Raw genomic sequence first — 23850 nt, forward strand, 5'->3', positions numbered from 1 at the left:
GAAATCCGAAAGGTGCTCTTTGGAATATGGGCCCCTTTGCCCACCTAGGCTGCAAAAAAGTGTCACACATCTGGTATCTCTGTACTCAGGAGAAGGTGGGGAATGTGTTTTGGGGTGTCATTTTACATATACCCATGCTGGGTGAGAGAAATATCTTGGCAAAATACAACTTTTCCCATTTTTTTATACAAAGTTGGCATTTGACCAAGATATTTATCTCACCCAGCATGGGTATATGTAAAAAGACACCCCAAAACACATTCCTCAACTTCTCCTGAATACAGAGATACCAGATGTGTGACACTTTTTTGCAGCCTAGGTGGGCAAAGGGGCCCATATTCCAAACAGCACCTTTCGGATTTCACAGGTCATTTTTTACAGAATTTGATTTCAAACTCCTTACCACACATTTGGGCCCCTAGAATGCCAGGGCAGTATAACTACCCCACAAGTGACCCCATTTTGGAAAGAAGACACCCCAAGGTATTCCGTGAGGGGCATGGCGAGTTCCTAGAATTTTTTATTTTTTGTCGCAAGTTAGTGGAAAATGCTGATTTATTTTTATTTTATTTTTTTTCATACAAAGTCTCATATTCCACTAACTTGTGACAAAAAATAAAAAATTCTAGGAACTCGCCATGCCCCTCACGGAATACCTTGGGGTGTCTTCTTTCCAAAATGGGGTCACTTGTGGGGTAGTTATACTGCCCTGGCATTTTCCAGGGGCCCTAATGTGTGGTAAGTAGGTAAATGACCAGTGAAATCCGAAAGGTGCTCTTTGGAATGTGGGCCCCTTTGCCCACCTAGGCTGCAAAAAAGTGTCACACATCTGGTATCGCCGTATTCAGGAGACGTTGGGGAATGTGTTTTGGGGTGTCTTTTTACATATACCCATGCTGGGTGAGAGAAATATCTTGGCAAAAGACAACTTTTTCCATTTTTTTATACAAAGTTGGCATTTGACCAAGATATTTATCTCACCCAGCATGGGTATATGTAAAATGACACCCCAAAACACATTGCCCAACTTCTCCTGAGTACGGCGATACCAGATGTGTGACACTTTTTTGCAGCCTAGATGCGCAAAGGGGCCCAAATTCCTTTTAGGAGGGCATTTTTAGACATTTGGATACCAGACTTCTTCTCACGCTTTGGGGCCCCTAGAATGCCAGGGCAGTATAAATACCCCACATGTGACCCCATTTTGGAAAGAAGACACCCCAAGGTATTCAATGAGGGGCATGGCGAGTTCATAGAAATTTTTTTTTTTTGGCACAAGTTAGCGGAAATTGATATTTTTAATTTTTTTCTCACAAAGTCTCCCGTTCCGCTAACTTGGGACAAAAATTTAAATCTTTCATGGACTCAATATGCCCCTCACGGAATACCTGGGGGTGTCTTCTTTCCGAAATGGGGTCACATGTGGGGTATTTATACTGCCCTGGCATTCTAGGGGCCCTAAAGCGTGAGAAGAAGTCTGGAATATAAATGTCTAAAAAATTTTACGCATTTGGATTCCGTGAGGGGTATGGTGAGTTCATGTGAGATTTTATTTTTTGTCACAAGTTAGTGGAATATGAGACTTTGTAAGAAAAAAAAAAAAATTCCGCTAACTTGGGCCAAAAAAAAGACTGAATGCAGCCTTACAGGGGGGGGGGGGGGAGATCAATGACAGGGGGGTGATCAATGACAGGGGGGTGATCAGGGAGTCTATATGGGGTGATCACCTCCGTCATTGATCACTCCCCTGTAAGGCTGCATTCAGACGTCCGTATGATTTTTACGGATCCGATCAGTCTATCAGTGGATCCGTAAAAATCATGCGGACATCTGAATGGAGCTTTACAGGGGGGTGATCAATGACAGAGGGGTAATCAATGACAGGGGGGTGATCAGGGAGTCTATATGGGGTGATCACCACAGTCATTGATCACTCCCCTGTAAGGCTGCATTCAGACGTCCGTATGATTTTTACGGATCCGATCAGTCTATCAGTGGATCCGTAAAAATCATGCGGACATCTGAATGGAGCTTTACAGGGGGGTGATCAATGACAGAGGGGTAATCAATGACAGGGGGGTGATCAGGGAGTCTATATGGGGTGATCACCACAGTCATTGATCACGCCCCTGTAAGGCTGCATTCAGACGTCCGTATGATTTTTACGGATCCGATCAGTCTATCAGTGGATCCGTAAAAATCATGCGGACATCTGAATGGAGCTTTACAGGGGGGTGATCAATGACAGAGGGGTAATCAATGACAGGGGGGTGATCAGGGAGTCTATATGGGGTGATCACCACAGTCATTGATCACTCCCCTGTAAGGCTGCATTCAGACGTCCGTATGATTTTTACGGATCCGATCAGTCTATCAGTGGATCCGTAAAAATCATGCGGACATCTGAATGGAGCTTTACAGGGGGGTGATCAATGACAGAGGGGTAATCAATGACAGGGGGGTGATCAGGGAGTCTATATGGGGTGATCACCTCCGTCATTGATCACTCCCCTGTAAGGCTGCATTCAGACGTCCGTATGATTTTTACGGATCCGATCAGTCTATCAGTGGATCCGTAAAAATCATGCGGACATCTGAATGGAGCTTTACAGGGGGGTGATCAATGACAGAGGGGTAATCAATGACAGGGGGGTGATCAGGGAGTCTATATGGGGTGATCACCACAGTCATTGATCACTCCCCTGTAAGGCTGCATTCAGACGTCCGTATGATTTTTACGGATCCGATCAGTCTATCAGTGGATCCGTAAAAATCATGCGGACATCTGAATGGAGCTTTACAGGGGGGTGATCAATGACAGAGGGGTAATCAATGACAGGGGGGTGATCAGGGAGTCTATATGGGGTGATCACCTCCGTCATTGATCACTCCCCTGTAAGGCTGCATTCAGACGTCCGTATGATTTTTACGGATCCGATCAGTCTATCAGTGGATCCGTAAAAATCATGCGGACATCTGAATGGAGCTTTACAGGGGGGTGATCAATGACAGAGGGGTAATCAATGACAGGGGGGTGATCAGGGAGTCTATATGGGGTGATCACCACAGTCATTGATCACTCCCCTGTAAGGCTGCATTCAGACGTCCGTATGATTTTTACGGATCCGATCAGTCTATCAGTGAATCCGTAAAAATCATGCGGACATCTGAATGGAGCTTTACAGGGGGGTGATCAATGACAGAGGGGTAATCAATGACAGGGGGGTGATCAGGGAGTCTATATGGGGTGATCACCACAGTCATTGATCACTCCCCTGTAAGGCTGCATTCAGACGTCCGTATGATTTTTACGGATCCGATCAGTCTATCAGTGGATCCGTAAAAATCATGCGGACATCTGAATGGAGCTTTACAGGGGGGTGATCAATGACAGAGGGGTAATCAATGACAGGGGGGTGATCAGGGAGTCTATATGGGGTGATCACCACAGTCATTGATCACGCCCCTGTAAGGCTGCATTCAGACGTCCGTATGATTTTTACGGATCCGATCAGTCTATCAGTGGATCCGTAAAAATCATGCGGACATCTGAATGGAGCTTTACAGGGGGGTGATCAATGACAGGGGGGTAATCAATGACAGGGGGGTGATCAGGGAGTCTATATGGGGTGATCAGGGGTGATCAAGGGCTAATAAGGGGTTAATAAGTGACGGGGGGGGGGGGTGTAGTGTAGTGGTGCTTGGTGCAACATATTACTGAGCTGCCTGTGTCCTCTGGTGGTCGATCCAAACAAAGGGGACCACCAGAGGACCAGGTAGCAGGTATATTAGACGCTGTTATCAAAACAGCGTCTAATATACCTGTTAGGGGTTAAAAAAATCACATCTCCAGCCTGCCAGCGAACGATCGCCGCTGGCAGGCTGGAGATCCACTCGCTTACCTTCCGATCCTGTGAACGCGCGCGCCTGTGTGCGCGCGTTCACAGGAAATCTCGCGAGAGGACGCACCGGCGCGTCCACCCAGAACAACAGGACCGCCGCAAAGACGCAATCCTGCGTACGGCGGTCCTGAGGAGGTTAAACACCCTTAATGACCAGGCCACTTTTTACACTTCTGACCTACCCTACTTTCACCGTTTATTGCTCGGTCATGCAACTTACCACCCAAATGAATTTTACCGCCTTTTCTTCTCACTAATAGAGCTTTCATTTGGTGGTATTTCATTGCTGCTGACATTTTTACTTTTTTTGTTATAAATCGAAATTTAACGATTTTTTTGCAAAAAAATGACATTTTTCACTTTCAGTTGTAAAATTTTGCAAAAAAAAACGACATCCATATATACATTTTTCTCTAAATTTATTGTTCTACATGTCTTTGATAAAAAAAAAATGGTTTGGATAAAAGTTATAGCGTTTACAAACTATGGTACAAAAATGTGAATTTCCGCTTTTTGAAGCAGCTCTGACTTTCTGAGCACCTGTCATGTTTCCTGAGGTTCTACAATGCCCAGACAGTACAAACACCCCACAAATGACCCCATTTCGGAAAGTAGACACCCTAAGGTATTCGCTGATGGGCATAGTGAGTTCATAGAACTTTTTATTTTTTGTCACAAGTTAGTGGAAAATGCTGATTTTTTTTTTTTTCTTACAAAGTCTCATATTCCACTAACTTGTGACAAAAAATAAAAACTTCTATGAACTCACTATGCCCATCAGCGAATACCTTGGGGTGTCTTCTTTCCAAAATGGGGTCACTTGTGGGGTAGTTATACTGCCCTGGCATTCTAGGGGCCCAAATGTGTGGTAAGTAGTTTGAAATCAAAATCTGTAAAAAATGGCCGGTGAAATCCGAAAGGTGCTCTTTGGAATGTGGCCCCCTTTGCCCACCTAGGCTGCAATAAAGTGTCACACATCTGGTATCTCCGTACTCAGGAGAAGTTGGGCAATGTGTTTTGGGGTGTCATTTTACATATACCATGCTGGGTGAGATAAATATCTTGGTCAAATGCCAACTTTGTATAAAAAAATGGGAAAAGTTGTCTTTTGCCAAGATATTTCTCTCACCCAGCATGGGTATATGTAAAATGACACCCCAAAACACATTGCCCAACTTCTCCTGAGTACGGAGATACCACATGTGTGACACTTTTTTGCAGCCTAGGTGGGCAAAGGGGCCCACATTCCAAAGAGCACCTTTCGGATTTCACCGGCCGTTTTTTACAGATTTTGATTTCAAACTACTTACCACACATTTGCGCCCCTAGAATGCCAGGGCAGTATAACTACCCCACAAGTGACCCCATTTTGGAAAGAAGACACCCCAAGGTATTCGCTGATGGGCATAGTGAGTTCATAGAAGTTTTTATTTTTTGTCACAAGTTAGTGGAATATGAGACTTTGTAAGAAAAAAAAAAAATCATAATTTTCCACTAACTTGTGACAAAAAATAAAAAATTCTAGGAACTCACCATGCCCCTCACGGAATACCCTGGGGTGTCTTCTTTCCAAAATGGGGTCACTTGTGGGGTAGTTATACTGCCCTGGCATTCTATGGGCCCAAATGTGTGGTAAGTAGTTTGAAATCAAAATCTGTAAAAAATGGCCGAGCCGTTGGGGGAAGCCCACGCGACTAGTTTGCGCGGTGCCACAGCAGCCAATCTGTTCTAGGAACAAATGCCTGAAGAGGGCCACACTTGTGTAGAAATTAGGGGTGCACCGAAATTCCGGCAGCCGAAAATATCGGCCGAAAATGCACCTAATCCACTTCGGCCGATATTGTTACATATCGGCCGAAAATATGGGGTGTGGGATTTGTCACCCACCATCTGCGGGCGGGCGCCGGGCGGGCGGTTTACTTTGTCACTGCATCTTTATTTTACCTTACAATCGTGAGGCTCCAGTAACTAACAACTCTGCAGGCAGAGCGGAGGCCGGCGTAACGTCACTTACTCACGTGACGCGCCTGCTCCGCCCACTTTATGAATGAAGGAGGCGGAGCAGGTGCGTCACGTGAGTAAGTGACGTTACGCCGCCCTCCGCTCTGCCTGCAGAGTTGTTACTGGAGCGTCACGATTGTAAGGTAAAAATGCAGTGAGTGATGCTGTGAGCAGCAGGGCCGGGGCTGTTATGGGTAGGGGGATCGGTCTATGGCACTGCTATGGGGAGGGGGGATCTGTGCACTGTTATGGGGAAAGGGATCTGTGCACTGTTATGGGGAAAGGGATCTGTGCACTGTTATGCCCATAACAGTGCACATATCCCCCTCTCCATAACAGCGCCACCCACAGATCCCCCTCTCCATAACAGCGCCACCCACAGATCCCCCTCTCCATAACAGCGCCACCCACAGATCCCCCTCTCCATAACAGCGCCACCCACAGATCCCCCTCTCCATAACAGCGCCACCCACAGATCCCCCTCTCCATAACAGCGCCACCCACAGATCCCCCTCTCCATAACAGCGCCACCCACAGATCCCCCTCTCCATAACAGAGCCACCCACAGATCCCCCTCTCCATAACAGCACCACCCACAGATGAATTTCATTCATGAAAAAGAATTATTAATAAAATCATTAAAAAAAAAGTTATTTTAAAGTATTTGGGCAAAAAGGCGGTTTCGGTTTTCGGTCAAGGGCATCCTGAAGTTTCGGTTTCGGACCAGAATTTTCATTTCGGTGCACCCCTAGTAGAAATTGTCCACATAAAGATGGTACCCCTTGCCGAATAAGGGTGACACCAAGTCCCAGACTGTCTTCCCACTGCTTCCCAGGTAGTCAGGGCAACCGACAGGCTCCAGGGTCTGATCTTTTCCCTCATAGATCTGAAATTTGTGGGTATAGCCTGTGGCCCTTTCACAGAGCTTATACAATTTGACCCCATACCGGGCGCGCTTGCTTGGGATGTATTGTTTTAAGCCAAGGCGCCCGGTTAAATGTATTAGGGACTCGTCTACGCAGATGTTTTGCTCTGGGGTATACAAATCTGCAAATTTCTGGTTGAAGTGGTCTATGTGGCCCCGAATTTTGTGGAGCCGGTCAAAAGCTGGGTGGCCTCTGGGACGGGAGGTGGTGTTGTCGCTCAAGTGCAGGAAACGCAGGATGGCCTCAAATCGTGCCCTGGACATAGCAGCAGAGAAAATGGGCATGTGATGAATCGGGTTCGTGGACCAATATGACCGCAATTCATGCTTTTTGGTTAGACCCATGTTGAGGAGAAGGCCCAGAAAAATTTTAATTTAGGAAACTTGGACTGGTTTCCACCGGAAAGGCTGGGCATAAAAGCTTCCCGGGTTGGCGGATATAAATTGTGTGGCATACTGATTTGTTTCTGCCACGACTAAGTCCAAGAGCTCCGCAGTCAAGAACAGCTAAAAAAAATCCCAGGGCCGAACCGATCTGAGCTGTCTCAACCCGAACTCCAGACTGGGCGGTGAAAGGGGGAACTAATGGTGCGGCTGAAGTTGGTGACTGCCAATCAGGATTTGCCAGCACCTTAGGGGCTCTACGGGCCTGTCTGTGCGGTGGCTGCGACGGGGTAACTACTGCACGTGCCACCGTACCAGCTTCAACTGCCCTTCTGGTGCTCGCCACTTCACCATGTTGTACGGCAGTGCTGGTACTAGGTCCAGGGAGGGCTGCGCTGCTGGTGTATGCCTCACCACGTGATCCGACAGCGCCAGCCCCACTCTGCTGCTCTTGAAGCGGATCCTGCGCAACCTGTGGTCTAGCGACACGGGGCCGGGTACGCCTGGTTCTATCAGGGACCTCCACCTCCTCGTCCGAACTTTGGGTCAGAGTGCCACTGCTTTCTACAGGTTCATATTCTGACCCGCTAGATTCGTCAGATGAGGGTTCCCATTCCTCATCCGACTGGGTCAGAATCCTGTAGGCCTCTTCAGAAGAATACCCCCTGTTTGACATTTGGACTACTAAATTTAGGGGTATTCCCTGAGACTACCCAAGAAAAAAAGCAAGCCTGTCTTACAAAGGGGAGGCTAGCGAAGTACCGGAGGCCGCTGCGGTTGATAAAAAATATCAAAACTGATTTTTTTTATCGCCGCAGTGCTTGGAAAGTGATTGTGCAGTGATCAAAAAAATATATATTTTTTGTCACTGCGGCGGGGTGGGCGTGGGTGAACGCACGTGTGGGCGACCGATCAGGTCTGATCGGGCAAACACTGCGTTTTGGGTGGAGGGCGAGCTAAGGTGACACTAATACAATTATAGATCTGACTGTGATCAGTTTTGATCACTTACAGATACTATAAATGTACAAATGCTGATTAGCGATACGCTAATCAGCGAATCAGTGACTGCGGTGCGGGGGGCTGGGCGCTAACCGACGCTAAACTACCTAACCAAGGGGCCTAAACTATCCTAAAACCTAACAGTCAATACCAGGGGAAAAAAAAAGTGACAGTTTACACTGATCACTTTTTTCCTTTCACTAGGTGATTGACAGGGGCGATCAAGGGGTTAATTCGGGTGATCTGGGGCTAAGTGTAGTGTTGGTGGGTACTCACAGTGATCTCTGCTCCTCTGCTGGAACCAACCGACGAAAAGGACCAGCAGAGGAGCAGACAAGCCATTTAACACATCATATTTACTAATATGATGTGTTATCTGGCTTGTGATTCGTTTTTTTGAAAATCGCCAGCCTGCCAGCCAATGATCGTGGCTGGCAGGCTGATGACGAACTTGTCCTCTAACTTTTGCCGGCCCGCGATGCGCATGCGCGGGCCGGCTTTGAGCGAAATCTCGCGTCTCGCGAGATGACGCGTATATGCGTGACTGTGCGCAGCGCTGCCGCCTCCGCAACGCAATCCTGCGTTAGGCGGTCCGGAGGCGGTTAAGGTGAAAAGTGGATCAGTAGTAAAGGGGCTGAGGCACATGGAGGTTAAAAAATAAACAACACCATGTGCCTCAGATTAACCCTTTAACGCATAATGCTGTACATGTACGGCATTATGCACAGAGTATTGTAGGAGCGGGCTGCTGTGGTGAGCCCTCTCCATGTGCGGTTAGCATGCCAAAACCAGTCAATTAACCCCTCAGATGCCACATTTAACAGCGAACTCAGCATCTCTAAGTTAAGGCAGATGGATGCGGCTCCCCTGCTGTGAAATTGTGGGTCTTAAATCAGTTATCATGGCAGCCTGGGGCCTACTGAGACTTTCCTGGGTAGCCATAGTAACCTTCCTGCTAAGCTGTGCACGAGGAACAGCCCTGCAGGGAGCATGTCAGAATCCCATTTACCCTGATAGATATCTATAAGGGGGAATAGGATAAGGGATCAAAAGATCCCAGGTTCTAACCCCCTAAGGAGGCTAAAAAGTATTAAACAAAAAGTTTTAAAAAAAACCACAAAAATATTAAGTTTGTCACCCTATTTTACATATAAAAAAATATATCAGGCATCACTGTGTCAGAAAAAAAATATTTTTTTTGTCAAAAGTTTGTGATCAAAAGTTGTATATACCCCAAAAATTGTACCAATAAAGACTGCAGTTTGTCCCTCAAAAAAACAAGCACTCATACAGCTTTGTAGACTAAACATAAAAAGATTATGGCTGTCAGAAAATGGCGATGCAAAGAAAATGTTAATTCTTTTCAAAGGTTTTTAATATTTTTGCATGGTATTGAATGGTGTTGGGTACCGCAAAACTTTTTCTTGATATTGAAACAGAATCAAAATGTTGGTATCGTAACAACTCTACTATGATCTGACGCTGTGTGATGTTAGGTCACAGTTAAGCGCTTGCCGGAAGACGACCAGGGGGCAGGGAGAGGCAGCACTGTCCAAAGCAAGCGAGGTAAGTTTATTTATTATTTTTTTTAACATCTGATCTGTGGTCCAATGGGGGTCCAATCTGAGGCTGATAGAGGTTTGAGGGGTCTTATCTGAAGCTGATGTCTTATCTGAAGCTGATGGAGCTTGGGAATTTTATAGGGCACCGTCTGGAGCAAGTGAGGAAATTTTTATTTTATTTTTTTAAACGTCTGAGGCTGATGGAGACTATGCGCAGGCCACGCTGATGTAAAGTGTTTTGAATGGTCTGATGTGACACTTGAGTGCCTCTCAACTCCCTTAAAGGTGCCGGGAGTTGTGTGGCATTCATCATCCGGTTCCGCACTGCATTGTTTACAATGAAGCGGTCATCAATGTGGGATGTGGCCAAAGGACGTCCACTTCTATGCCTTTCTGTGACTCTTCCAGTCTCTCTGTATCTTTGTTTCCACCTGCTGATGACACTCTGTGACACTCTATGCTCAGTGGCCCCTTCCGTCTGAGAACATCCTGCTTGAAGCCTCGCAATGGCCGAGGTACTGTTGATCAATTGTTAGGTGTCGTCTTGGTTCCATGATGTCAAAATGTGAACAACATTTTGAGGAGGTCTGTTTAAATACCAATTCTAATTGAACCAGGAAATGTATTGGGCAATTCATGGATCAAACTCATGTGAATTTTACCGTCAAGCTCCTTGTTAGAGAACAGCAAGTTGTACAAAAAGTACTGAAACATTGAACAGTTGGACATGTGCAATCAAAAGTTTAGAGACGGTCACATTAAGTTCACCTGTAAAGGGTAGAGTGTATTTTAGGTTCATCCTGAAATTTCACCTACAAGCCAAATATCCCTAACTTTTGGAGGGCTGTGGCTAGCAGTGCATGGGTGCGGCTGTGTGAGACACCAGCTCTGGAGCATTTCAGCCCAAAAGCAGCACAAAGCGGCACCTGACTGCCTCAATTTCAGGCCCAATACATCTGGCTTGCCGACTGCATGATGCATAAAAAGAAGGGAAAGAAGAGCCCATTGAAGCTCTCCCAGTTTTTTTCTAGCATTGGATCCCTGACAAGACGGCGCTGTGCTTCCTCCGGCAACAACACAGGGTGAGCACAAATCCCCAAGCATTTCCCTGGCCTCGTCAGCAGCAAAAGGGCAAAGATCAGGGAGATCGACATCTGACTCTGATCCCCTGGAGGAAATCTCTCCAAGACACATGAAATTACTAAGGCCTCCAGAAGCCATGTTACTACAGTAAGCCGGTTAGCAGGGAAAAAACAAGCTGCCACAGCCACAAGTCCTTGCTCCACTATGCCGGAATTTACTATCCCTTTAACTGAATCCCAAATGAAGCACCTGCTGGCTGATTTAAAACTGGCCATTCAACAAGATTTCAGGTCAGCTATTTCTGAATTACAACATGAGATCACCTCTCTGGGTAATCATACTGATCATATAGAGTCTTAAATGGCGAAGTTCACTGTGGCTCATAATGTGATAATCTAGAAGTCGTCTCTGCACTTAAAAATAAAATCTCAGATATGGAAGACGCAATAATGTCTGTTTTAGGGGAATGTCAGAAGAGATAAAACAAGAAAACCTGAAAGATTACCTCACAGATTTATTTGCGGTCCTTTTACCCCAAGCCAGCACTATTGACTTTCTGATAGATAGGGCTCATCATCTGCCTAAACCAAAAACACTCCCAGCAGACATACCTAGAGACATTATAGCCAGCATGCATTTTTTTCATGTAAAAGAACAGCTGCTAGAAGCTATGCACAGGGGACCGATCCTTCCAGAAAGATTCAACAACATCGCCCTATATGCTGATCTTTCAGCAACCACACTCACTAAAAGGCGGGAATATAATGGAGTCACAAAGCTGCTCAGGGATCACAAAATCCCTTACAAATGGTGTTTTCCTGTTAAACTGATCATTACCAAAGATGGAGAGAAGCATGTTCTCTCATCACCAGGAGCCGCTCTTCAAATGTGCAGAGAATGGAAGCTACTCTCAGAGGACAACACTGCGAACCTCGGTAAAAGACTGGTTCAACAACATATCCCTGAAGAGTGGACCACAGTGACTTACAGGAAACGCCGTACGGTCTAACTCTATTCTATGCAAGCCGAAGCATTACTCTTATTGTATCCTTTTCCAATAGGCATGTCTATAAGTTGCCTCATTTTGCACAAGGCAGTGGGCTGACACTAGCTCATGGTGTGTTTACTTCGGACTCCGTTGATCCAAGCACCCAGTAGATACACATCTTGTATCCTACAGTGACTACTTAATATTTCCTATATTAGATGAAAAAAGATCTGTTAGTTCATGTCCTGGACTTTTTTTTATTATATTTATTTTTGTTCTCTCAATTTTCTATTTTTTATATGTTTTATACTCTTTGCCTAGTGAACAAAGGCGAACACTTGTCTATGTGCTATTTGTACACGTGATTGTAATGGTACTGTATATAACTGGAGCTTCACCGCATCATCCACTATACTATTGTTATGGGTTTTAAAATAATATCGCTGAATGTTAAGGGACTTAATTCACCTTTCAAAAGAGCGATGCTCTGGAAAGAGGTTAAAGCTCTAGGTGGAGACGTAGTATGCATTCAAGAAACGCATTTGAGATTGGCGCAAAGTATACCTTGGTCGCACTATATGCTCCTAATAAAGGTCAAGAACATTTCCTCAACTCAGTACTAGTCAAAATATCTAAAGATGTATTTGGGTCCTTGATAGTGATGGGATTTCAACAAACCCATATGGCCATCGATGGACTCTACATCTAAAATGCTCCATAAAGAACCAACTTCCCTATATTCCATATTACATAAAAATGGCCTATTTGGCATCTGGCGCATACAACATCCCTCAGATAGGAACTGCATGTTTTTCTCCAATCCTCACCAGATATATACCAGAATCGATTTCTTTCTTATAGACAAGTCCCTCTTACACTGAATCAATCAGTCTGCCATCCACACTATATCATGGTCCGACCCTGCCCCTATCACCATGTCGTTGACTGAACACTTAAGCTCGGGTCCCTTTTTGTCACGCAGACTGAAAAACTACATTCTTACCCACAATACCTTTATTGAGGATTATTTTACCTTTAATGATAATGATATGACCTCATATAGTACACTTTGGTGTGCCATGAAAGCCACAGTGCTTTATCCAACAATCCTCATTTGATAAGTTTAGACAAGCAAAGCAGCTCCAACTACAATTACAATTGGCAGACCTACATAGACAGAATAAAACGGCTTATTCATCTGAACTGGCCAATAAGATATCCATAGTGCAAGGCGAACTAGATAACTTGTGTTCATCTCAATATGACCTGGCATTACGACGCCCTCGATTAAAACATTATTGGTACGACAATAAATCAGGAGCCCTATTACCCCACCGCCTTAAATCTCAAACCCTGAAATCTAGAATACCATACCTGCATGGAACCAAAATTATGGATCCCAAGGGAATTGCTAATTCCTTTGCTAGCTACTATACTACCCTATACAACTTGAAAGACGACAATGCCACACACCAACCGATACACACTGTGGAATCGTGTCCTTCCTAAATCAAATCTCCTTACCTAGAATCTCCACAACACATGCACAACAATTATCTGTGGAAATTACTGAACAGGAGGTAATGAAGCTTATTGATTCATTGCCTTTACATAAATCCCCAAACTCCTTATTGCTCCCTATTTAAATAAGGTATATAATGACGTATTCAGAACAGGCAAATTCCCATCAGAAATGTTGGAAGCACTGATTGTCACCCTACCTAAACCCAGGAAATCACCAGATACACCTGCTAACTTTAGGTCTATTTCACTTCTGAATGTCAACTTAAAATTATATGCCAAGATCTGGGCTCATAGACTAAATTACATTCTCCCCACAGTAATACGTAATGATCAAGTGGGCTTTGTAAAAGGGCGCCAAACATCTGATGGGACCCCTAGACTTCTAAATATCCTGTCGGTAGTGGCTAAACGTCGGACGCCTTCTCTGCTTCTCTAGTTGGATGCAGAGAAGGCGTTCGATAGGATTCATTGGGGGCTATATTGAGGAGGTACTTGGGAAATTTGGATTTCCCGCTGCTGTCCTTACCCCCATTATGGCATTATACACTAACCCAACTGCAAACGTTTTTACTTCAGGTTCCATCTCAGACCCATTCACCATACCTAATGGAGATAGACAGAGGTGTCCACCCTTAGCTGAACACATTAGATCATCTCTGGATATTGAGGGCATTAGATTAGGTTCAGAAGACCATAAAATTGGTCTCTTTGCGGACAATGTTCTTATCTACCTCAGCAAACCAGAAACATCATTACCCCCTGTAATGGATATTCTTGCACACTTTACCAAAGTTAGCTACTACAAGCTCAATACCACCAAATTCTTAGCCATGGGAATGGGCATAGATGAGAAGTTACAGTCAATCTTACAGCGGCAATACCCCTTCCGATGGACTCCTGAGAGAGTTCTGTATTTGTGGATAACGTTAACATTCCCACCCACCAAGCTTCAGATCTCAAATTACCAGACCTTAACTAAACAACTCCTTACTGACATCAAATCCTTCATGACGTATCCGATCTCTTGGTTGGGTCGTATTGCTACTCTCAAGATGTTTCTACTCCCTAAGATATTATATTATTTCCGTTTACCTATCTTTGTCCCCCGCCAAGTCATTAAGCCCTTAACGCCCAGCGCCGTACATGTGCTGGGAGGGTGTTTAAAGATGGCACCCCCTCCAGCTCGCTGCGGGGGCCATAGCCGCGGGTGGCCGCCTGCTTCTTATAGCAGACACCCGCGGCTCATGTCCGCAACCGGCAGTAATGCCGATCGTGGACATTTAACCCCTCATATGCCGTGATCATTCCTGACCACGGCATCTGAGCGCGCTTAAAGCCGAAAGTGCGCACTTTTGGTTGTCTTCCGGCTCCCCCGTGTGGCGATCGGAGGAGCTGGAGCGTGTATGCAGCAGCCTCGGTCTTTGTAAATGACACAAGGCTGCTGCATAGTATTTCCTATGGAGCCCTTGCCTGTAATAGGGCTACATTAAAGTAGTAAAATCATCATAGACTCCAATGCAAGTGCATGTTATATAGTTCCCTATGGGAACTGTAAGAAAAAAGAAAGTTTTTAAAAATAAATAAACATAAAAATTCTAATCACCCCCCTTTTCCAAAAATAAAAGAATAAAAAAATACACATCATGGGTGTCGCGATGTGCGAAAACGCCCATACTATAAAAATCTAAAAGTATAATCCCCATACAGCAAAAAACAAGCCCTCATATGGTTATGTGAACAGACAAAAAAGTTATGGGTCTGGGAAGGCAGGGAGCGCAAAACGAAAAACGAAAACGCAAAAAATAAATAAATAAATATGGGGTTGAATGGTTAAAAAAATACAAAGTATATTACTTAATTTCATTTGGGCGATTGGTAGACCGAGAGTACCTGCCTCTACTCTATTTCTCCCTATATCACATGATGGTCTTGGATGCCCATCTATTTTGATGTATTATAGAGCAACAATCTTAGACCAGCTCAAACATCTATGGATAAATTATACTAGTAAACAATGGATAATTATGGAGAATCACTTAGTGGGGACAACCAATATGAAGCTCTTTCTGTGGAGCACCACTTTGAGCAGAAAGCCTCACCTATTCCTCTCACTTTCTTTCCAACCGCGAATTAATTTGTGGACTAGATGTTCTTTTATCAGGACATTAATTCCCCTTCGACGTCCTGCTACTCCATTATAGGTCCTACAAGCACTAATCTCAGGCCTTGACTTATCGGGATGGATAGACAAAGGGATTGACACGCTGGGGAAGATACTTAAAGACCAGATACTTTTTCCTTTCTCGCAGAATATGGAAAGCTTTGGAATTGATAAGAGAGATTTCTAAAAGTATCTCCAGTTGACATTTGTTGCACACACTACAACATTCTCCCATTCCACCCACTACGAGTTTTAAAAAGCTTCTTCTACAACTCATGTTCTCATGTTTGAGAATGAAAGGGTTATCCAAAAGCTATCAAGCGATATTGTCCCTCTACATGTCACAGTCTTTACCATTCCAAACCAAATGGGAATCAGATCTGGGACGCTCCTTCACCACTGAGCAGTGGCATAATGTATTTAGGCTTAGTGTCACCACTTCCAAATGTATCAATCATTTGGAGGCATCGAGAAAGCTTTTATACAGGTGGTACTATACACCATACCGCTTATCTAGGATGTGTTGGCGTTGCACTAAAGAAGTTGGAACGCTGTTACATATCTGGTGGCACTGCTCTGGACTGGGGAACTTTTGGAATGGTATAGCTCATTTGTTGAGACAATTAACTGGATCTACAGTCGTGGCCAAAAGTTTTGAGAATTGCATAAATATTGGAAAAGTTGCTGCTTAAGTTTTTTTAATAGCAATTTGCATATACTCCAGAATGTTATGAAGAGTGATCAGATGAATTGCATAGTCCTTCTTTGCCATGAAAATTAACTTAATCCCAAAAAAACTTTCCACTGCATTTCATTGCTGTCATTAAAGGACCTGCTGAGATCATTTCAGTAATCGTCTTGTTAACTCAGGTGAGAATGTTGACGAGCACAAGGCTGGAGATCATTATGTCAGGCTGATTGGGTTAAAATGGCAGACTTGACATGTTAAAAGGAGGGTGATGCTTGAAATAATTGTTCTTCCATTGTTAACCATGGTGACCTGCAAAGAAACGCGTGCAGCCATCATTGCTTTGCATAAAAATGGCTTCACAGGCAAGGATATTGTGGCTACTTAGATTGCACCTCAATCAACAATTTATAGGATCATCAAGAACTTCAAGGAAAGAGGTTGAATTCTTGTTAAGAAGGCTTCAAGGCGTCCAAATAAGTCCAGCAAGCGCCAGGATCATATCCTAAAGAGGATTCAGCTGCGGGATCAGAGTGCCACCAGTGCAGAGCTTGATCAGGAATGCAGCAGGCAGGTGTGAGCGCATCTGCACGCACAGTGAGGCGAAGACTTTTGGAAGATGGCCTGGTGTCGGGAAGACCAGCAAAGAAGCCACTTCTCTCCAAAAAAAACATCAGGGACAGATTGATCTTCTGCAGAAAGTATGGTGAATGGACTGCTGAGGACTGAGGCAAAGTCATATTCTCCGATGAAGCCTCTTTCCGATTGTTTGGGGCATCTGGAGAAAGGCTTGTCCGGAGAAGAAAAGGTGAGCGCTACCATCAGTCCTGTGTCATGCCAACAGTAAAGCATCCTGAGACCATTCATGTGTGGGGTTGCTTCTCATCCAAGGAAGTGGGCTCACTCACAATTTTGCCCAAAAACACAGCCATGAATAAAGAATGGTACCAAAACACCCTCCAACAGCAACTTCTTCCAACAATCCAACAACAGTTTGTGAAGAACAATGCATTTTCCAGCACGATGGAGCACCGTGCCATAAGGCAAAAGTGATAACTAAGTGGCTCGAGGACCAAAACATTGACATTTTGGGTCCATGGCCTGGAAACTCCCCAGATCTTAATCCCATTGAGAACTTGTGGTCAATCCTCAAGAGGCGGGTGGACAAACAAAAACCCACTAATTCTGACAAACTCCAAGAAGTGATTATGAAAGAATGGGTTGCTATCAGTCAGGAATTGGCCCAGAAGTTGATTGAGAGCATGCCCAATCGAATTGCAGAGGTCCTGAAAAAGAAGGGCCAACACTGCAAATACTGACTCTTTGCATAAATGTCATGTAATTGTCGATAAAAGCCTTTGAAACGTATGAAGTGCGTGTAATTATATTTCACTACATCACAGAAACAATTGAAACAAAGATCTAAAAGCAGTTTAGCAGCCAACTTTGTGAAAACTAATATTTGTGTCATTCTCAAAACTTTTGGCCACAACTGTACACTCCCATGGAGCCCAGAAGTAGCTCTTTAGGATTAGAGAATTTGTCCATCGAAGACATCACCATCACATCTTGTGTCCTTACAGTAACCAGGACATTAATTGCACAACGATGGAAATTTATTAACCTCCCTGTTTTAACAGAGGTAATTAATAAAGTATAACTACACAATGGAAGAGTCCATTGCTAACCAACTTGGTAAAGCTGCAGTGACTGCAGACAGATAAGAGAAATGAAAGCTATTTATGAGTACATACAAGGTTTAATATCCTTTAATTATTGTGTCTTCGTTATCCTTTCCTGAACTACGGATATTTGACCCCTTAATGTCCGTGACTTAAAGGGAGTCTTTCACCTATACTGACCATTATAGAACACTAACACCATTATCTGCATTGCTACTTACTGTTTAGCTGTCCGTCACTTATTTTCTTTAAAAAACATGTTTATTCAATATGCAAATTAGGTCTGAAGGTGCCCAGGGGCGGAGTGCAAGCGGCCGGTGCCCAGGCCACTCTTCGCTTTTCATTTGAAACCCCTCCCCTGCGCTGTGCATCCCAATCTCTGCTCCTGCGCACAGCATTACCTATTATGGGCTTCGGCATCCGATCGTTTAATGCGCATGCGCCTGCCCCAACATCCCGATCTAGCCGGCGGAAGTAAGCAGCTGCATCAGAGGGCTGTACTGAAGCTGGAAAAGGGGCGGGCCGGCGCCCCAACATCCCAATCTAACAATCACCTCATCCCGCAAAAAATTAGCCCCTACCTAAGACAATCACCTAAAAAATAAAAAAAACTATGGCTCTCAAAATTTGGAGACACTAAAACATGATTTTTTTTGTTTCAAAAATGCTGTTATTGTGTAAAACTTTAATAAATAAAAAGTACACGTCTGTAAGAACCTGCTCTATAAAAACAGTTCCAAAAAAAGCAATTTTTTGTCATCTTACATCATAAAAATTGTAACACCAAGCGATCAAAAAGTCATATGCACCCTAAAATAGTACCAATCAAACCGTCATCTCATACCGAAAAAAATGAGATCCTACATAAGAGAGTCGTCCAAAAAATAAAATAAAAAAATACAGCTTTCAGTATGTGGAGACACTAAAAAAAATAATTTTTTTCAAAAATGCTTTACTATGTTAAACTAAAACAAACATATTTGGTATTGTCGCGTCCGTAACAACCTGCTCTATAAAAATATCACATGATCTAACCTGTCAGATGAATGTTGTAAATAACAAAAAATAAAAACGGTGCCAAAACAGCTATTTCTTGTTATCTTGCCTCACAAAAAGTGTAATATAGAGCAACCAAAAATCATATGTACCCTAAACTAGTACCAACAATACTGCCACCCTATCCCGTAGTTTCCAAAATGGGGTCACTTTTTTGGAGTTTCTACTCTAGGGGTGCATCAGGGGGGGCTTCAAATGGGACATGGTGTCAAAAAAAGCAGTCCAGCAAAATCAGCCTTCCAAAAAACGTATGGCATTCCTTTCCTTCTGCGCCCTGCCATGTGCCGGTACAGCTGTTTACGACCACATATGGGGTGTTTCTGTAAACTACAGAATTAGGGCCATAAATATTGAGTTTTGTTTGGCTGTTAACCCTTGCTTTGTAACTGGAAAAATATTAAAATGGAAAATCTGCCAAAAAAGTGAAATTTTGAAATTGTATCTCTATTTTCCATTAATTCTTGTCGAACATCTAAAGGGTTAACAAAGTTTGTAAAATCAGTTTTGAATACCTTGAGGGGTGTAGTTTATAGAATGGGGTCATTTTTGGGTGGTTTCTATAATGTAAGCCTCGCAAAGTGACTTCAGACCTGAACTGGTCCCTAAAAACTGGGTTTTTGAAAATTTCAGAAAAATTTCAAGATTTGCTTCTAAACTTCTAAGCCTTGTAACATCCCCAAAAAATAAAATATCATTCCCAAAATGTTCCAAACATGAAGTAGACATATGGGGAATGTAAAGTAATAACTATTTTTGGAGGTATTACTATGTATTATAGAAGTAGAGAAATTGAAACTTGGAAATTTGCTATTTTTTTACAAATTTTGGGTAAATTTGGTATTTTTTTATAAATAAAAATGATTTTTCTTTACTTCATTTTACCAGTGTCATGAAGTACAATATGTGACGAAAAAACAATCTCCGAATGGCCTGGATAAGTCAAAGCGTTTTAAAGTTATCAACACTTAAATTGACACTGGTCAGATTTGCAAAAATTGGCCAAGTCCGTAAGGTGAAATAGGGCAGAGTCCTTAAGGGGTTAATAAGATTCAGCCCTTAGCAACCAGTCTGCATAAAACTGCAATTTCACTAATCAGTTAAGATGGCCGCCACTGCCCACACCCTGAGGCTAATCCCGCCTGTCGTCACTAGCCAGTAACAATAGCCCCCAAAAGTGTCAGTAACCAGAGCCCTCCCCCCCTAAAGGGTTAATCTTCTGCAGCACAAAGGGGTCCTCTTACCACATGTTGCTTTCATTTATACACTGAGCAGATGGCAGATCTCCCTTCCCTGGTCTGCGCTGCTTCCACTCTGCATTCTCCAGCTCTGATGAGTGAGGGAGCATCTGCCAAGCGCAGGGACAGGGAGAAGTGCACACAGCCCAGGCACTGTCCTGCGGGCGGCCGGGTTGTTCCTCCTGGACGCATCGGCACGTCCTCTCGCGAGACGCGATATTTCCTGTGAACGCGCGCACACAGGAGCGCGCGTTCACAGGATCGGGAGGTAAACGAGTACATCTACAGCCTGCCAGCGGCGATCATTCGCTGGCAGGCTGTAGATGCGATTTTTTTTAACCCCAAAAAGGTATATTAGACGCTGTTTTGTTGTCACCCCCCTGTCATTGATCACCCCCCTGTAAAGCTCTATTCAGACGTCCGTATGTGTTTTGCGGATCCGCAAAACACATACGGACGTCTGAATGGAGCCTTACAGGGGGGTGATCACCCCATATAGACTCCCTGATCACCCCCCTGTCATTGATCACCCCCCCTGTAAGGCTCCATTCAGATGTCCGTATGTGTTTTGCGGATCCACGGATCCGAAAAACACATACGGACGTCTGAATGGAGCCTTACAGGGGGGTGATCAATGATGGCGGGGGGGGGGGGTGATCACCCCATATAGACTCCCTGATCACCCCCCTGTCATTGATCACCCCCTTGTAAGGCTCCATTCAGACGTCCGTATGTGTTTTGCGGATCCGCAAAACACGGACACCGCGGATCCGCAAAACACGGACACCGGCAATGTGCTTTCCGCATTTTGCGGATCCGCACATTGCCAGAACTATATAGAAAATGCCTTTTCTTGTCCGCAATTGCGGACAAGAATAGGACATGTTCTATAGGCTCTACAAAAAACGCAGTGTTCGCCCGATCAGGCCTGATCTTGTGCGCACACTTGCGTTCAGTCCGCCCCACCGCAGTGACAGAAATGTATTTTTTTCTGATCACTGCAAAAACACCATAAAATTGCTGCGGCGCTATAAAGATCACTTTTGAGGGGCATGGCGAGTACATAGAAGTTTTTTTTTTTTTCCACAAGTTAGCGGAAATTGATTTATTTTTTTTTGTTTTTTAGACATTTATATTCCAGACTTCTTCTCACGCTTTAGGGCCCCTAAAATGCCAGGGCAGTATAAATATCCCACATGTGAGCCCATTTTGGAAAGAAGACACTCCAAGGTATTTCGTGAGGGGCATGGCGAGTTCATGTAAAATTTAATTTTTTGTCACAAGTTAGTGGAATATGAGACTTTGTAAGAGAAAAAAAAATAAAAAATTAATTTCCGCTAACTTGTGCCAAAAAAAATATATTCTAGGAACTCGCCATGCCCCTCACGGAATACCTTGGGGTGTCTTCTTTCCAAAATGGGGTCACTTGTGGGATATTTATACTGCCCTAGCATTTTAGGGGACCTAAAGCGTGAGAAGTAGTTTGGAATCCAAATGCGTAAAAAAAGAGCACCTTTACGATTTCACAGGGCATTTTTTACGCATTTGGATTCCAGACTTCTCACGCTTTAAGGCCCCTAAAATGCCAGGGCAGTATAAATACCCCACAAGTGACCCCATTTTGGAAAGAAGACACCCCAAGGTATTCCGTGAGGGGTATGGTGAGTTCATGTAAAATAAAAAAATTTGTCACAAGTTAGTGGAATATGAGACTTTGTAAGAAAAAAAAAAAAGAAAAAAAACATTTTCCGCTAACTTGTGACAAAAAATAAAAACTTCCATGAACTCACTATGCCCATCAGCGACTACCTTAGGGTGTCTACTTTTCGAAATGGGGTCATTTGTGGGGTGTTTCTACTGTCTGGGCATTGTAGAACCTCAGGAAACATGACAGGTGCTCAGAAAGTCAGAGCTGCTTCAAAATGCGGAAATTCACATTTTTGTACCATAGTTTGTAAACGCTATAACTTTTGCGCAAACCAATAAATATACACTTATTGCATTTTTTTTATCAAAGACATGTAGAACAATAAATTTAGAGAAAAATTTATATAGAAATGTAGTTTTGTTTGAAATATTTTACAACAGAAAGTGAAAAATTTCATTTTTTTTGCAAATATTTCGGTCAATTTCGATTTAATAACAAAAAAAGTAAAAATGGCAGCAGCAATGAAATACCACCAAATGAAAGCTCTATTAGTGAGAAGAAAAGGATGTAAAATTCATTTGGGTGGTAAGTTGTATGACCGAGCAATAAACCGTGAAAGTAGTGTAGGTCAGAAGTGTAAAAAGTGGCCTGGTCATTAAGGGTGTTTAAGCTAGGGGAGCTGAGGTGGTTAATCACCACAATCCAATACTAAATTTTTTTTTATAAATACGACAGTTATCCTTTAAGGGGTTAATATATGAGCCATTCATGTTTCTTATTTGCTTTAATTAAGATTAGTTGTTTGAAACTGGCAATTCTCAGATTGGGGGGGGACAAGAAATTACACGGTTACTATTACTGTCATTTTACTAGGATATATATGTTTGCTGTTATATTTCTGTTTTCTGGAAATATGATTTTGTCTGTAATGCTCTTTTTTGAAAATTCAGAAAATCGATAAATATGTTAAAAAAAATATCCCTAGCTTTTTGTGAGTAGTGTATGTACATATAATCAGTGTTCTGGTCAGTGATTGTGAGCCAAAACCAAGAGTGGAGCCAGCACAGAGATTTTGTACCTGTTCTGTGTTTTTACCTGCACTTGGTTTTGGTTCACAATCACTGATGGTAATCACTTACCAAACACTGTGTGAATTAAGCCTTAGGAATATCAGTGTTATGTTTAACATAACACAAGAGACTTGACTTTCCCTGATGGGTGACAACCATACAAGGTTTCACTTGAGTCTGTTGCTGGGGACTTGGTCCACTTACTGTTGGACAGCTGTTTGTGTTTTCTATTACGTTATATGCAATCTGGCCACTTAGTAAACTGATTGTACAGCCTACCTCAGACTTCTTAATAATTGTGTTTATTTCTTTGCAGGTTGTTCTTTGGAATAAATGTAGATCAGGATCTTTTCGGTGATGACGGACAAGAGTGATGTGCATCTCGAGTGATCACTGAATATTACAAATAATGTTAACAGTTTTTATACAGGACATATTGATCCTTTGGATTGACATACACATTCATGTTTTACATTCAAGCAAGAATGTTTGAAAGTTTTGATTTAAGCAATGGCTGTCAATAATTCACTCAATGTCTGTTAATAATGGCCTTAAGTTTAAATGTCAGATACTGATATCATATGCCAAAATAAAGAGGTTTGATTTCTCTTGATTTCTGGAATGTTTGTAGTTTTTGTACTTGCCCTTGAATTAGGTTACTTGTCAAAAACATTATTGAACTGAATAGTAAACTGAAAACTAGAATAAAGTCCTTTCGGCGCTTCTCCTCCTCCAGATCTGCAACAGCCCCCTCCTCCGGCGGCTCTCAGGACTCCTGCAAGAAGCCTTCCTTTAAGCCTCAACCTTCCTGGCGCCCGCGGGCACAGTTCCAGGGGAGTTCTGCCCGCCCCGCGGTTCCCAAGCAGTCCTCCGCCTGAAGGGGCGCCGTCTGCTCTCCTTTCAGCATGTCTGGAGAGCTCATGTTCAAGACGCCTGGGC

The 23850-nt window shown here is 43.5% G+C and overlaps 1 protein-coding gene across 4 annotated transcripts in view; it reads left to right on the forward strand.

Moving 5' to 3' along the window:
- The window catches only part of LOC120977767 (E3 ubiquitin-protein ligase RNF14-like), a 152822-nt gene extending 129298 nt beyond the window's left edge, over positions 1 to 23524 (forward strand). For 3 of the 4 annotated variants that reach the window (XM_040405865.1, XM_040405879.1, XM_040405873.1), the window contains exons 9-10: positions 9711 to 9780; positions 23228 to 23524. In XM_040405865.1, coding sequence (XP_040261799.1) covers positions 9711 to 9780; positions 23228 to 23269 — 112 coding nt within the window. In that variant the 3' untranslated portion in view covers positions 23270 to 23524. The remainder of the gene's footprint in view (positions 1 to 9710; positions 9781 to 23227) is intronic. The other variant, XM_040405888.1, reaches the window with a different exon arrangement.
- The last annotated feature ends 326 nt before the right edge of the window (positions 23525 to 23850 follow it).

Source organism: Bufo bufo, chromosome 1 (genome assembly GCF_905171765.1).
Source record: "Bufo bufo chromosome 1, aBufBuf1.1, whole genome shotgun sequence".
Taxonomy (NCBI): Eukaryota; Metazoa; Chordata; class Amphibia; order Anura; family Bufonidae; genus Bufo; species Bufo bufo.